This window comes from Pagrus major, chromosome 10 (assembly GCF_040436345.1).
Source record: "Pagrus major chromosome 10, Pma_NU_1.0".
Taxonomy (NCBI): Eukaryota; Metazoa; Chordata; class Actinopteri; order Spariformes; family Sparidae; genus Pagrus; species Pagrus major.
Window position 1 is genome coordinate 11,433,148 of NC_133224.1, and position 15,704 is coordinate 11,448,851.

General features: G+C 40.1%; 1 protein-coding gene across 2 annotated transcripts in view; it reads left to right on the forward strand.

Annotated features, from left to right (window-relative positions):
- pcxb (pyruvate carboxylase b) overlaps positions 1-15,362 on the forward strand; it is a 307,003-nt gene extending 291,641 nt beyond the window's left edge. For both annotated transcript variants that reach the window (XM_073474925.1, XM_073474926.1), the window contains exons 25-27: positions 9,761-9,901; positions 10,309-10,410; positions 12,160-15,362. In XM_073474925.1, the coding sequence (XP_073331026.1) occupies positions 9,761-9,901; positions 10,309-10,410; positions 12,160-12,309 (393 nt within the window). In that variant the 3' untranslated portion in view covers positions 12,310-15,362. The remainder of the gene's footprint in view (positions 1-9,760; positions 9,902-10,308; positions 10,411-12,159) is intronic.
- The last annotated feature ends 342 nt before the right edge of the window (positions 15,363-15,704 follow it).

Genomic DNA, 15,704 nt, shown 5'->3' on the forward strand with positions numbered 1-15,704 from the left:
TGGTGCAGAGTCACAGTGAAGTGCTGATAACACAGTAGGGAGGACAGAGTTATTAACACTTTATCAAGGGAACAACAAACAGCATTTCTGATCCCTCCAGCCATCAGATTGGCCTCCCCCACACAGAAATAACAGATTAATTTTGTGGTATGATGTTTGAGAGCGATGCCAGTGAAAGCCACCGAGGGTCCATTCCTCAGACCAAAATATAACTGTTACAGATTTCTAAAGCTTGTGCTGTTTATTCTCCAACAGGGAGGCAGCTGAACAAGCAGTCCCATGTAGGAATTAAACAAATTAGTTGATTTTCTTTGCTTGCAAACAAATTAGTTGGAAACAGGAAACATCTCTTGATGAGAGGATGTAGTAATTTGCCACTTGTAAGTGCAGAGCTACAAACCCAAAACCGTCCTGGGGAATATTGGCGTCTAAGTCGGAAACAATTTCCCGTTGACTCCAAAATGGTACACAAGCAGAATCTGCAGGCTGGGAATTGGTTTCAACATACGTGAATAAACAGTCAGAAGTTAGAACCAACTGGTGTCTGCACTGCCGATTGAGAGTTTCTCTCAGAACAGGAGATGGCAGGTTTGAAGACGCCGTTTTCATCCAGAGAGTGCAGCGCAAACAGAGAACGTTTCAGGAGAATGACAGCGGTGAACACTTTGATGAGAGAAACTAAAAAGAAAAGTGTTTGTTGAAGTCCAGATAGAAGAGTGAATTCCAAAGAGACTGTTGAAACTACTGACGGTAACCTTTGTGACAGATGTCAGAATCCATCGTCGGATCAAAGTGTAATTTTGCTTTGCTACCGAAGGAGATGTTGTAAGAGTCTGTCACTCAATCTGTCATCTCAACGAGAAATGTTCTTGGTGAGATATTCCAAACTTTAAATTGCTTTTAAAGGCTGTAGCAAAATTGACCTTTTCCCAGCTCTAACATGAGGTTTTGGGGAGGATTTTCTTGTAGAATCATTTGGCTGTTTAATAATAGATTGTGTAGAGAGGGCAATGACACATATTGAATAATACAAGAATATTCCATTAGATCTGAGCTTTATTTGTCCGAGTAGTGAACTCATAGTTAGGTTTGAGAGAAGCAGTACAGTCTAATACGCTGTTGATACCGTCCCATCCCTCATCTATGGTCGTGAGCTTTTCAGTTACCGAAAGTATGAGATCATCGATTCAAGCCACCCAAACAAGGTTCCTCCATAGGGTGGCTGGGAACCACCTGACCTACGTCTGGAAGGAGCTCTGAGTAGAGCCGCTGCTCCTTCCAATTAGGCATCTGAACAGGATGCCTCAAGAGTGCCTTCCTTTGAAGGATTTTTTGATAGGTCCCACTGGGAGGAGATCCCAGGTTTGACACAGAAGTCTCCAGAGGGATTTTATATCTCTTCTGGCCTGAAAGTGCCTTGGGATCTCCCAGGAGGAGCTGGAAAATGTTGCTAGGGAGAGGGACATCAGGAATACCCTATTAACTTGCTGCCACTGCCACCCAACCCCTGATAAGGGATGGACAGACACTGAGAATAGGCACTCCATAACATTTATAAAGTTACATCCTTTGGTCTGTCGCAGAATGTCCAACCTGAGTCCTTCACAAAGAAATCCACAGTCCAGCAGCATTAAACAACTTAAACACATCGTCCAAAGACTTGTATAGGCAACCAAGAGAGACAGAGAGGGCCTCACTTCTCACGTCACGTTACAATTTGCTCACATATGGCCAATAAAAAAGCGATTAATACATGTAAATTGCTACAAACTGTCACATAGAACACCTTTAAATTACCTGCAGCTAACTGCATAGAAATCTACTTCCAGGGCGACCAGCTCGCTAAACAAGCTAGCCATTTGATTAACCAATTACCTACATCAATCATTTTTGGTAAAATTTTTTGAATTTTTCTGTGAATTGAAACAAAGAAAGTTTCTAGTTCAGAATCTACATCCTTCTGTTCACTTTCACTGATAATTCACAGTTCCCTAAACTTTTCACTTTCTCCACGGGAAACCTACTTAATTCTAAAGGCAATACATATCCCCGAAATTGATTTCCCACCTTTGAAAGCCTTCTGTTCATTGAATCTTTTAGTGCATCAAATATCTGACACCGCTTTCCTTTGTAAAGAGGACAAAGTGTTCGTATTCAAGTGATGCAAGTGAAAAGCACTTCCTGGTGTTTCAGTTACAAAAAGGACATTTCTCCTGACCACAGGAGCACTTGTAGACAAAAAGAATTCAACAGCAAGAGCTTTTTAAAAACCTCTTTCTCAAACCGAACAACATTATTATTTTCAAGGTATTTTCAAATCCACTTTTTGAAAGACATTTGCATTTTGTGAAGTTCTATATTGAAAGGGAAACTGTTTTAGTTAGCGGCAGGGACAGGTGAGTCATCTCTCTATTATCCCCTCTTTATTATTTTGTTTTCATAGCTCAAATGAAATGTTTGTTTTAAAGGGCACTTTTGAGCATTGAAGGAATTTGCAGGACAACATGAAAGCGATCTACGTTCCCTTCAGCCACCTGGTATCTTTCACTGTTTCCACACGGCTCGTTGTCTACCCTCATCGTGCATCTTTCATACTCCGCATTAGTTCTAACACACAGCTTTCGTTGTAAATCATCTTCTCCTCCTTCAACCCTCTCCTTTCAACATTTTCCCTTCATTCCCTCATTATGAGTAACGCATAAAGATTTAACTGACAGTGATTCAGAGGCCAAAGGCAACCATGTTTAATTACTTCTTGGTTTCACAGTAATGGTTCCAGGCTGGTGTTAATTGATTTTCATATTTTAGGAGGGACATGTGGAGCACTGCTACTCTGCTGTTGTATTATTATCAAAGAATCAGGAGCCGCATTGATTTGAGCTGATCTCTTATTGACCCTGAAGACGAGCAGACCCCCCACCAATCCTTTCTTGTTAAGCACCCCAGGGTGTGTATCATTTGATGCAATTGTCAGGGAATTTGCAGGAGATCCACAGCTGGACCACCCACTACTGATTTAAAGTAAATCCTTAAATAAATTCTACTAAGACTATTGGCAGCTTCAGCAGTTTTTGAGTATGTTAACTTGGTTTGAAGCCACAGTTTGGTGAGTGCTGGGCCATTCCTTTAAATTTCCAACAACACAGTGAATGGCTGGCTTGAATAATGTGTTCTTGAAAAAACAGTATTCATCAACAAAATTGGTTGAATAGCAAACAAAAGACTTTCAAAGCTACTGTTTAGAGCAGGATACAGAGATTTGATATCCGTTTTTTCAACTTGGCAGTGTTCTTCCATTGTTTTAAAACTGATATTTCCTGTTCCTTCCAAAATTGAGAAACTAGTGAATGAGTTAGTTTTTTTTCCTCTCTCCAACTGGAAAACGTGTCATTCAAACGTTTCACAAATGCAAAAGCTGTTCCTACCCCTCTATTCACCTTCCCTCCCTGCTGTTTATCTAATCTCCCATCCGTCACAACTGTTGTCATTCTGAGACCTCTCAGACGCTCGGATTTGTGCTCAACATCAGTCATCGCCACAGAAACAAACTCCAACCCGCTGTTGTCACGACAGTGGGTACTCCCACCAGATCAGGTCCGATTAGCAGTACCAGGCATGTGAGAGAATGACAACGTGTCAAAAAGAGTGACCTGTCACATGTAGCGTGAGGCTGCCGGTGGTTGTTTTTCTGTCTTCTTTTTCTGTGCAGAATTCCTCGAAGAACTAAAGAAGCTGCTGTGTTGGGAACAAATGATCTCGCTGTTGTCATTTCTCATCCGATTCAAGTGTGCCACTCCATTATGTGGCAGATAGTAGCAGTATCAAGTAGGACTTGGAGATACAGCCCTAAGATAATATTGACATATTTTTAGGCTACATGGAGATAAACAATATATAATCTTGATATTTTGAAATCTCCTCAAAAGCACTGGACGACAAAATCAAATACCACTATTTGAGCAAATACCTCAATATCGATATGGAGAGGCAAAGCCATGCCCCTGTGTACAGAAAAGTATTTAAAATCACAACCAGTCTGGCCATATTGACAGCTGCTGTTATGTAAAAGAGTAGTTAATCAGTTTTTGTCAGTCAGTCATTTTCTGAAATACCATGGTGGTCCACTGGAAGGGGCGTGACTTTGCCTCTCTACTGTGACAATATTATAGTGATGACTGTTGGTACTTTCTAAAAATATTCACTATCACTTTATCATAATGCAGCCTTTAAAACCAGGAAAAAACATTGTCATATCACAATATGATATCCAAAATCTAAGCCGATATATATTCACATATCATAACAGTATTGATATATTGCCCAGCCGAGTATCAAGCTCACACATTGTAAAGATCGATAACATCTCTGTTTCCTCATCAGGTAAATGTTTGATTTTTCCTTTACTGTAAACCCTTTAACACACTGTTGGATGTGTATTGTTTTAGTGTCCTCAGGTCTCACATTTCCTTTATGTTTGATGGCCTTAAGTAAAAAATTAACAATTTGATAAACGAACATTGAGGCATTGAAAGTTTTAAAATGTAGACTTTACCAAGTTACCACAATTCCTGACTAGTTGACTTTGAGTTGATACAAGTCGCGCAAATGTGATACACATGTGAGTGTTAAAAATGTTAGAGGCAGGTTGACTGCAGGCAAAGTGAATGCACAACAAATCTGAGGGGAGAATAATAATTTCACATGTACAGACAGGTGGTGTGGGTGTTGTGAACTATCAGCCTGTCTCTGTGCCATCAAAATTGGTAATTATTAGGTGCTCATGAGAAGCAGATTTATTTATGCACTCTGGCAGTGTTAAGGCAGAGTGGAGCCCTGGGGATAGTAAATAGCACTGTGCTACCAGCGCAATGCGTGAGTTATAATATTTAATATTTCTGCATTAAAATGACTAGACCTTTATTATATGTTTTGTTGTGCTGTGTAGTTTAATTACCCCAAATGTTTCCTGCAATGCGCAAACCCAGACAAAATCTGACATTTTACTCAAGGTAGTGATAGAACAAATGTGACCAAACACAACATGAATACAACTTTATTCAGTTATCTCGTCCATGGACATTTTAGCCTCAGTCACATCTGATAGTTTCATCAGCAATGGTGGTTGCTTACACTACTTAACATCATCAAACTGCATCTTTTACTCTCATTGTTTTGACCTAGAGACCCATAGCAGTAGAAATTACCTGTAAAAAGCCATAAAGAAAAAGAAAATATCATGTAAAAACATTTTGTAGAACATCTGTGATATAAAATGGATGATCTTCAGTCAGGAGAAAAGCTTTTTAGCTTGTGATTGTGAGCCTTTGTTTCCATTTGTGGTAAATCCACAGCGACAGCAGCAAAACATGTCAGCTATCCATTAGTTGACTCTTTCATTACTTACGAAACCACACTATTACCTATATATTTGAGACAAAAGCTGTTTATGAGCTCTTGGCAGCTGCTGTGTGAAGCACAGCACACAGCAGTAATCTTGATCAAAACAGATTTAAGCACCAAATCTTTTGAGCGCTGAGCTAGACCTAAAGCCCCGAGTTGTTGATGTTGTGGGAAGTAGATATAAAGGCTTTCGCTGTAATCATTTGGTATTGTTTAGCACTTCATTTCGAGCCTGTTGTAAATCCAGCAAAAGAGTCTTATCAGCCAAAGAGTGAACAGCGAGCCTGGAAGATTCCTCTTTGTGTTGAGGATGTGGTGGGAGGACAAAACCCGCACAGTTATTTTTAATATAGCATAATTTCTTAATGTTATGTACAGATTCATAATTATCATTGTTTCTTCTTTTCGGCTGATTTTTGACAAACTTGAGCGCTGTGCAGTTGGACGAAGCCCACTTAGGCATGTGTTTTTAAAACAGCCAAATTACCACTTTGTGAAATGGCATCTGAAGGCATTTATATACTGTACACCTACACATGGGTGACAGCTCTGTCCATCGCTGTCATTCACCCACACATGCATAGAGCACAAACAAGAGAGAAAATAAACATTGACCTATCTGTCATGTGCCGATGACTCAGAATCATATTAATCATGTTTGACGGAAATATAAACACCGATTTTCACAAACACAGACCCAGTCATACACACCCTGTCAGTGCTAATGTGCACAGACACTAACACACCCCTGCAGTAATCTCATTACTGTCACAGGCAACACAAGTCATTAATAAAGTCATATCAAAGACATGATGTGAAGCGTAATGTGAAACTTATTTCAGTCGGTACGGTAGCACCAAATGCATAAGCAGTTGGAATTTGACAGAAAAGCTCTGCTTGATGGAGCTCATTGAATAAAAGCAGGCAGCTTGTGAGGGCCTTATAGACGGGATCACAGCACATACATCACTGAGATATGGAACATGCATAATGCACGAGATGCTATCACAAGTATGGTAATAACAAACCCAAACGGGGGGGGGAGGCTGGCCGGTCAGGGTTGGCTTTGAAGAAACGTATTATTGACTTCAAATCCATTTTTTTAGTTTGCTTGAGGGTGTGGGGGGACAAATTCATTTTAATGCCTGATCCAGTGATGATCTGGTCGCACTGGCAAGTCAATGAGGAGCACTGACCCCCTGGTCACTGAACATCATGTCTTAACTTTGAGTCGATGCCATGTAGGTGGATGTTTAAACAAGCAACTTGTAGTCTATAACTTCACTGAGTACTTTGCCAGAAATATTGAACTCAGGTTATGATGTTTGGTATGCTGTCAATATCCTTTTGTCCTATGCAATGCAGAAGGAAACGGAGGAGCTACTCACATCTTTTAGATGTTATTAGACCGAATGGATCAAATTCCAATAGCGAAACGCGCCATTTCATGCTCATGTTACGCTCAGATATTTATCCACCATGTTACAGCTGCTTCTTTCACAATGTTAACTTGTGGGGGAAAGTCTTTTTGGGCCCATGTGCCTGGGGGGCACTTCCTTGGGGCTTGTGTGGAATTTGGGCACAGTTTTGGTCTTTGGACGCGTATTGTGTCATTACTGTAGGTGCATAAACCAGTTGCAGAAAATAGAGACTTTATTTAAATCTTTGTATCCTTATATCCTGGTACATATTTACCGTTTAGCTAAATGACTGTTTGAATTTTTCTGACACAAAGCTTAATGAGCCCTGGTATTTTGCCTGGAACTGGATTACAAATAAAAGCTATTAAACTATGGTGGAGGCGGGAGATTTGGTATGACTAGTAGCATCAGTGTGTAGCAGGTGTGAATAAGCAGTGAGTGTGTGAGCTTGTCAGATTAATTTATACAAGTGAAAGTCCTCATGCATGTCTGAGGGTTTTGGTATCAGCGCAGTGCATTGAGGTTGTCTCTAGCTCTGTGTAAAACTGGCATTCATACACACCGTTACATCTTAGACAAAATCATCCTCAAAAGGTTCCTAAATCCTGTGCAACTCTTCAAAGAGACACATGCTGTATTTTTCATGGGAACAGTTGTGAGGAGATGTAGTGTTGAAGCCACGCAGTTGGAAAAGGGAAGGCAGTTTTGTTTTTTGCAAAGAGCTGCCAAGAGCCCGACAAAACAGCACAAGCCGGCGAGAAGTTAAGTTTAAAGGAGGGCGGAGAGAGAAACAGAGCGATGAGGATTGAGCGCCAGAGAGAAAGTAAAAAGCATGCAAAAGAAAGGCTTTGTTACCACGTATGGAATGAGGAAAAGACTCAGTACCCAGAGAAATGGAGAGGCATAATGAAATTGAGATCAATACATACCTGCAGCGGCGTGTATTTTCATCTTTGCACTCAGACTGGAATATCAATGAAGAGTCAGAAGGCGAGATGGCAAAAGGAGAAACAAAAAGGGATGTGAGGGTGAAAGGTTGAGGAAAAAAGTGTGTGTGGACCAAAAAGAGCCACAGATGTATAAAAGAGAAGCTGAAAGAGGCAGATGAGGGAAATTAATAACGGCATGAGAGTGGCCCCAGAAATAGGTGGCAAAATAACAGAACGAAATGGAAAGCTGCGACACATGAGAGGACTGACAAAGAGAGAGATGGAAAGCCGGATAGAGGAAGTTGGACAAATGGATAGACGGGAAAAATGAGTTTCCGAGCGGTGAGATGAGAGATTTGAGAAGAGGCGTGAGATAAATGAAGAAGTACAGTGGCCGGTGTCGAGGGAAACACTAGCAAGACAGCACGCAGCAGTGACCAGGATTGATACGAGAAGGAAAGAACCTCTCTGCTGTTGATACAGAGAGAGAGAGAGCAATGTCTTTGTCTTTAAACACTTTTACAGGTGGCAGGTAAAGTCACACAGTCTGGGAAACTGTTTTTATATCCTCCGGTGTGCCGTCTTATCTCTCTTTCACTCTCCCTGTCTGTGTCTTTATCTCTCACATTGTCGTTCTGTCCATAGCGCTTCTCTCTCTATTTGATGTCAGAATTGATATATGTTGTGAAAAGCCTGTCCGGTGTAAACACACCGACAGAGTTACAGCATACACCCATCCATGTCTTGTTTTTTTCCCTGTCCTGTGAAGTAGTGGCCTAATGCCCACACAGACTACAGTCGCATTTACTCAGTAGAGAGAACTGTGTATTTAGCTCTTCCCTCAAAATCCCTTTTACTAGCTAATAACATTTCAAAATAAATGTCAATAAATGTGTAATGGCCATTTAGCTAAAAGCATGTCCTTAAAAAAAAAATCAGAGGCTCGTGTTTGGCTAAACTATTTGGGTGTTTTTTCTAAGGGTGGGCAATTAGCCCAAAAATACATTCACCATATAAATTGGTGTTTCCCACATATATAGTTTACTTGGGAGGGCATTTTATACTTGATAAACTAGTGGACATGACTATTTAAAACTAATGTGGTTATATATGTATGTTCTATAAAGGCCTTTTCTTGTCAAAGTCGAAAAAAGCTATAATGTACGAGTTTCTAACTTGTAACGCCAACTGCAAAACTCAAACGCTCTGATATATCCGACCTGGCACTCAGTGATAAGGAAGTGCCTGAAAACCAGACGAATATGGTCGTTTAATGCCATTAAACCCAAATGGAATGGATTTGGTGTTATAAAGTCACTTCACAGTATTTTAAATCTCATGGGTAAGACAGCCCACAAGTCATTAACATAGGAATCATTTCTATCTCGACCATGATGTAAAAAAATAACTGTCACGGCTTCCTTGGACACTTGCTAATGTTGTTTTTATCACGTATAAATGTCTTCTGTGGAAAAATCCTATTGAGTTCCACATTTAACACGTTTCCAACATTGCAGTCCCATAAGATGCATTTCATTTGCAGACTTAAACACAATTGGGAAGCTGGTAAGAGTAGGCAGTCATTAATTTAATGCAGTGTGGTGCATTAAAATAAGTTGTGCATTTATGTAAAATACAAAATTCTCACAGACGTGGGTTGCTACGTTATTTATTTATTACAAAGTTTAATTGCAGTGAGGCTCTCCTCATTAATCTGTGCATGTTTCTCTGCCCTCCGCCAAATGCATGCTGGGAAACACTCCAGCCCAGCCTGAGGGTAAAAAGAAATAAGGAAGAGAAGGAAACATTGTGCTTGTCTCACTCCACTAACTTCGCTTTTTTTTAATTTCACCAAGCTCTGCAGCCTCTTTTTATTGCTTCAGCCGGACTTGTGAGCGAGGCACCTATGTATTAATTTCAATTTTCTAACATAATCTAATTTCTGCCCCGTCTTCCTACACACTCTCCCTCCTCTGTCCTCCCCTTCTCTCTGGCTGTTTCTCATCTCAGGTGGAGCTGGAGAGAGGGAAGACCCTCCACATCAAGGCACTGGCGCTGGGTGACCTGAACAAGGCCGGCCAGAGAGAGGTCTTCTTTGAACTGAACGGACAGCTGAGATCTGTGCTGGTTAAAGACACTGTTGCCATGAAGGTACATGATGCTTCTGGGATACATGATGGAGGGTGGTGTAGGTTTGGAGATGGATAAATGATGGATGAGGGACAGGTGGGATGGTTTGAGAGAAATGTGTGCAGGTAAATGATAAATTGATAGAAGGAGAAAGGGAGGGAAAAGCTTATGTTCTAAGCCAAAAAAAAAATAAGTAGGATTTGGCAGCCGCAGATGATTTTTATTCATGGAAACAAATGGTTGTGAGGGGGAGATGGAAGCTCAGCAGGGAGGAATGTTTTAATGTGTGGCTGAGTGACTACTTGGATGGATCATTGGCTGGATGAGACAATAAATGGAGGCTGCCATGTGAGGATGACTTGGATGGATGATCGATTGGTCAGATGGAGTCATGATTTTATTTTTTTTGTTTTTGCTCCTCAACCCAGGAAATGAAGTTCCATCCAAAGGCACAGAAGTCCATTAAGGGTCAGGTGGGAGCACCCATGCCTGGAAAAGTCCTGGAGGTCAAAGTAGAAGTCGGATCCAAGGTTAGTTAATTGTTAACCTGCTTTTTTTTTCAATTAATAAAATAGGTTTTTATTAGAAGAACTTGTTTATATTCCGAAAGCTCTCATTTTGCCTTCAGTACTGAAACCACAGGTATCATATCAGCACTTGATTTCAAATGCTACCCTGCGCTGTCCACTTGAGATTACTGCCTCCAGACCAGCGCAGTTCGGGTGTGGTGCTGTGCATTGTTGCGAATACAGAGCAGATTCTTTCCTCAGGCTGTGAGACTCCTAAATTCGTCTCTGCACCCCACCTGAAATAGCTTCTATTTTTGTTTTATTATTCATCCACTTATATAATTTTGTTTTTTGTGAGGAGCATAATAAGGTACTACAACTACAATTTCCTTGTACAGAGTGCTGGTTGTACAAGGATAATTAAATTGAATCCTGAAAATGTTCAATATGACTAATGCAATGCCTGCGTTTCAGTGCTGACACAAATATACTTTTTGTGACCTTCCTTTAAAAGCATTATAAAAATATGTTTCTATTAAACAAAAAACACAAACCTCTTCAGTTACACATTGTCTAAACACAAGCAGATGTAGAAGGACTCTGTAACAATTTATTTGAAGGGGTGTGGTTAAGACTTGACATGACCCCATCGTAACCAAGTCTTTATAAATGTGTCCTTCAGTCCTTTATGTCACTTTTAATGCAAAGTTAATTTAAGACATTAACCAGCATCAGCTGTCAAAACCACGTCAATGCAGGCCTAATTCTCAATCTTAAAGAAACTATTTAGCTTTATATGTAAACATTCAACTGTCATGTGTGGTTTTTGACATAAGATGTAATAAGGCCATTTTGAAATAAGTATTAAGGTGATTTAGGGAGTTTTATCAGGTGATGCTAAAATAAGCTAACTGTAGCTATCTGCCCTTAGCTAGGCAGCTCAGTTAGCTGTATGACTTTAGAAATAATCATAAACTGTCCAATAATGACTAAAGAGGAGTTTGATCCGACTAGACATTCAACACCAACTTCCAGTACTTAACTTTCAAGAGTCAATACTAGGGGTGTAAGTCACAAGTTTCGTCTTGGAAATAACTGTAGCCAGTGCAGTAAGGTTTACTTAAAGTTGACTCCACTAACACCCATAGTATTATTTATAGCCTGGTGCTAGCACTCTTTAAATGTTTAGGAAGGAGGTGCGTTTGGACCCACAAGATGACGCAGACGTGTCATGGGAACTTCAAAATAAAGGCGTTACCTTGAAAATGATGACATGGATTGATATTTTCTAGTTTGCATTATTAATATTGGCTTGTTGTTCACTGAATCAATATATTGATCCAGATCAATGGATCATTACACCCTATTCAATGCTATGAACACATTTTAGTCAGTATTACTTATGCAGGTCCTATAACCAGCTCTAAGAATGTGAATTGAATGTGTTCATTGTGCTCACAGTGCTGGAAAAATATAAAAAATGTTAACACCTGAACAAACAACACCTGAACAAACAACACCTGAACAAACAACACCTTAACGGTAGCTTTGTTGTTTGTAATTTGGGTGAACTGTACCTTTTTTTATATTGTAACTCGCATTCACACTGTTACTCTGATAATAATATAAGCCTCTGGTTTATGCAGCATCTATGTCCAATTCTTTGAGTGTATTTCTCTTGCTAACCTCCAGCTACAGCACTTCTTCAGTGGTCTGTACACTTGACTCGTGTTTTTAATGCTCTGTGAACTGTCTTTATAATCATGAAAGGTGGAGAAGGGTCAGCCGCTGTGTGTCCTCTCGGCCATGAAGATGGAGACCGTGGTCAACTCCCCGGTGGCCGGGACCGTTAAGGCGGTCCATGTCACGGCCGATGCCTCCCTGGAGGGAGATGACCTGATACTGGAAATCGAGGAGTAGAGTGCGAGGGCAGAGGGAGGCAGGGAGGGGGGAGTAGAGCGTAGCAGTAATAGTAGGCGGGAGTTAGACAATCTTATTCTGGAAATGGTGAGGAAGAGGAAACACAGCACTGCAATAGATTTTGGCCCCTAATTTGCACAGATTCTGTTTGGTTACACATATCCACGCCTGATGGGTGTAAAGACTAGATAATGATAATCCTAAATAATATATTAAATTGATAAGAATTCCTTATTGAAATGTACGACTGATGAATCTCCCAAGAGCTCATTTATTCTCTGGCTGTGGTGATTAGGTCAGAAAAACTTACATCTATTAAATGTCCTGTCAACTTGTGGAAAATAACATTTTAGAGTGACATAACTTTGAATTGTGATACATTCCATTACTTTAGCTAGTCTTAACGTGATGTACTACAAAATGAACTAACCATGTGTGACACTAACAGGGTTGTAACATCTACTTGCAAATTAACGCCGCAATTTCCATTTCTATGCTCTTGATGTTGCCTAATATATTCAAAGTGAGTAGGTGAAACTTAATATTGATGACTACTAAATGTTTTTCTATGTAATCAGCAGGGTACAGACAAAGAGGGAGAGACTCTGAGGAAGCATTACCGAATCGTTTTTTCATATAGAAGGAATATTTTCATCTTTATAGCATGCTCGCCTTTTGCATTTTTAATCTGACATTAGTCACAGTGCATTCTCAGAATGTGTAATCGTTTTTTTTTGTAGAGAAAAACACAACAAAGTTCACTGGGGCTGAAGGAAAGAGTCACAATATTTTTGCTCAACCAGTTTTAGATAAGAATGTTTTCACAGTAGAAGCACAAAAAGCGAGTGGCACAATTTTAGGTTGGTGGGGACACAAGTATACATGCCAGGAACGTCCAATGTTGCACCAAAGTAAAAGATGTGTCCTGTTACTGTATCAGTAATAGGAGTTTGTTTTTTTTGACAGGTCTGTACTGATGTTGGAAATGTTTACCCATTCACACCTGTCTTTAAAATCCCAAAGCAGAAGCATGCTCTACCGGCAGTGTTGAAATGAAGCTGTCAGCCATGTTGTAAAACACCTGATCAGCTGTAGGGTGGTCCACTTATACTAATTTGGCTCCATCTCCTGTGTCATTTTAGAGGTGTAAAGTCGGTCTTTAAGGCCTTTTTTGTGTCCCTGGTTTAATTTTGGAGAAGTCAGAGGAGCAGTTCCTTCCTGTCTTTTCAGAACCAGGCAGACATTATGATGAATGGTCTTCTGTCTGCATGGGGATTTTAATGCTAGGTGTAAATGGGATTACATGGTGGTGTAATGGGAGGCATGTGGTGTTATTTTCTGAGGCTCAGCTGATTAATTTATGAATTAATTCTCTGTCAAATGATGTGAAATTAGCCGGACTAATAAGAGACTCTAGAGACTCCCAGTAGCAGGCTCGGCTTTATATTCCTAGCGTGCGCGTGTGTGTTTGCATAAATGAGTCTAACTGTCTGTGTGGATGTGTGTGTGCGAGCACATTTTAAGACTAAAGTCAACCAGTCTCCATAATGCTGCACCTCCAGAGCTGAAAACACAGTCTAAAACAAATGTAATATTCATACGCACGCGCGGCGATGCAGAATATTCACGCTTACACTCCCGGCCCTCGAGTGCTGCCCGGATCAGAAGAAAACAAAACCAAATACACTGCACGGTGGTGTGGCTACATCTACATATTAATGCTGTATCCAAAACAATTAACAGCAATGCAGCAACGACCCTACTCACTTTCTAATCATGTAGTGAAATACTGAATTAAACTCTCAAGATTCCACTTCTGTCAGCTGCAGGCATTTTAATTATTTAAAGGAAACGTATGCTGAATTGAATGTTTAGGTTCTCTGACCAGTGAAAGTAGACGGTGAACAAGCCAGAAAAAAAATTGGATCACATATCAATTACTGTAGGAAAAGGAAGTGTTACAGTCTTTCCGTAATACAATGAGGCATGCAGTGTTTGGGACAACGAGCCAGGAAAGAGACAACAACAACTCAATTTCCCAAAAGCTCTGTGCACGTTTGGCAGAATCCATTGATCCAAACCCAAAATTAAAGTATCAGTTAGTACTTGACTGGATTGTTTCCAGCGTTTTTGCTCCATTACCTCTGAGAATGAGTCCCCTTTTGAACTATGCGTTGGTACTGAGCAGCGATGCTGTGCTTAATTAGAACGCTGCTGTGCCCACTGCCATGCCTCGCTGTGTCTCCTTACTTTGTCAATCTGTTGAAAGACATGGAGATGAGTGAGCGTTTTTGATAAGCTGTCGCGCAATAAATGTACAGTCCATCCTCCTCTCCTTATTAGCTTTCCCAGCCGCATCTGTCTATCTAACCTGCAACCTTTTCATCATGTTATCCTCTCCCTTCTCCCAACAGTGTAAATTTGCACATGTAAGATGATGGCATCGACTCATGCAATAATGTAAACTGTATCTCAGTGTTTCTCTAAAGTCTTAGCCAGCAGTGATTATATCAACTATGCTTTATGACAATGTGCTACTGTTCAGCGTCTGGGGAAGAAACAGAATAAATCTTGGGTGAAAACAGTTATTTGTTTCAGACGGGGGGATATATAACGTTGACCTATTCTTGAGCTCATGCTATCAAGAGGGTGAACTGTCGCAGAAAGTATGAAAATGGGATCTGTGACATTTAGTTTTTCTTTCTATTGTTTTCCTTTGTGTGTTTTTATGAAACCAAGCAGACTGTTTATTCACTCTCCCAGTTTAGCAGGCGCGACTGCTTGCGGATTCAAAATGTCTCCATGGAATTTGCATCAAAAGGGTTCACTATCTGTTAAATTTTGCTTCATTTTCATATTTCTAGATAATCCTGCTTTGAAATCTAAATTTGAGTTCAATCATTTTAATTCACTGAAGTAGTTTACATTTATTTGTTTAAGTTCTAGGAAAGACTGAGCTGGAGCGCACAAAAAGGGAAACAAATAGTATCAAATGAAAGCGATAATTGTCTTTGTTCTATCTGTACTGACAAATAAAGTTAACTATAACTGAATCTTCATTGTGTTTGGTGTGTTGCATATTTTACACAGGAGGCAAGCAATAAACCACTGCGAGAATGCAGCCCAGTCGCCAGAATAGATGTTGTGATTGTTCATTTTCGCAAACCATTAATACATTAATTTTGCATGTTTCATACAGTATGTATCATAACATCTCCATATCAGGTTCAGATTAAATGTATATCAGATGATACTATCAATAACAATATTTTTATCAACATTTGTAAACATGACACCACTCGGTATTCATAAAGCGGCTGTGGCTTCGACATTTTCCAGCTGTGTGGGTGGCAACAAAACCTCATTTTTGATAAAAAAGGTGCAGCCTCAAGTAT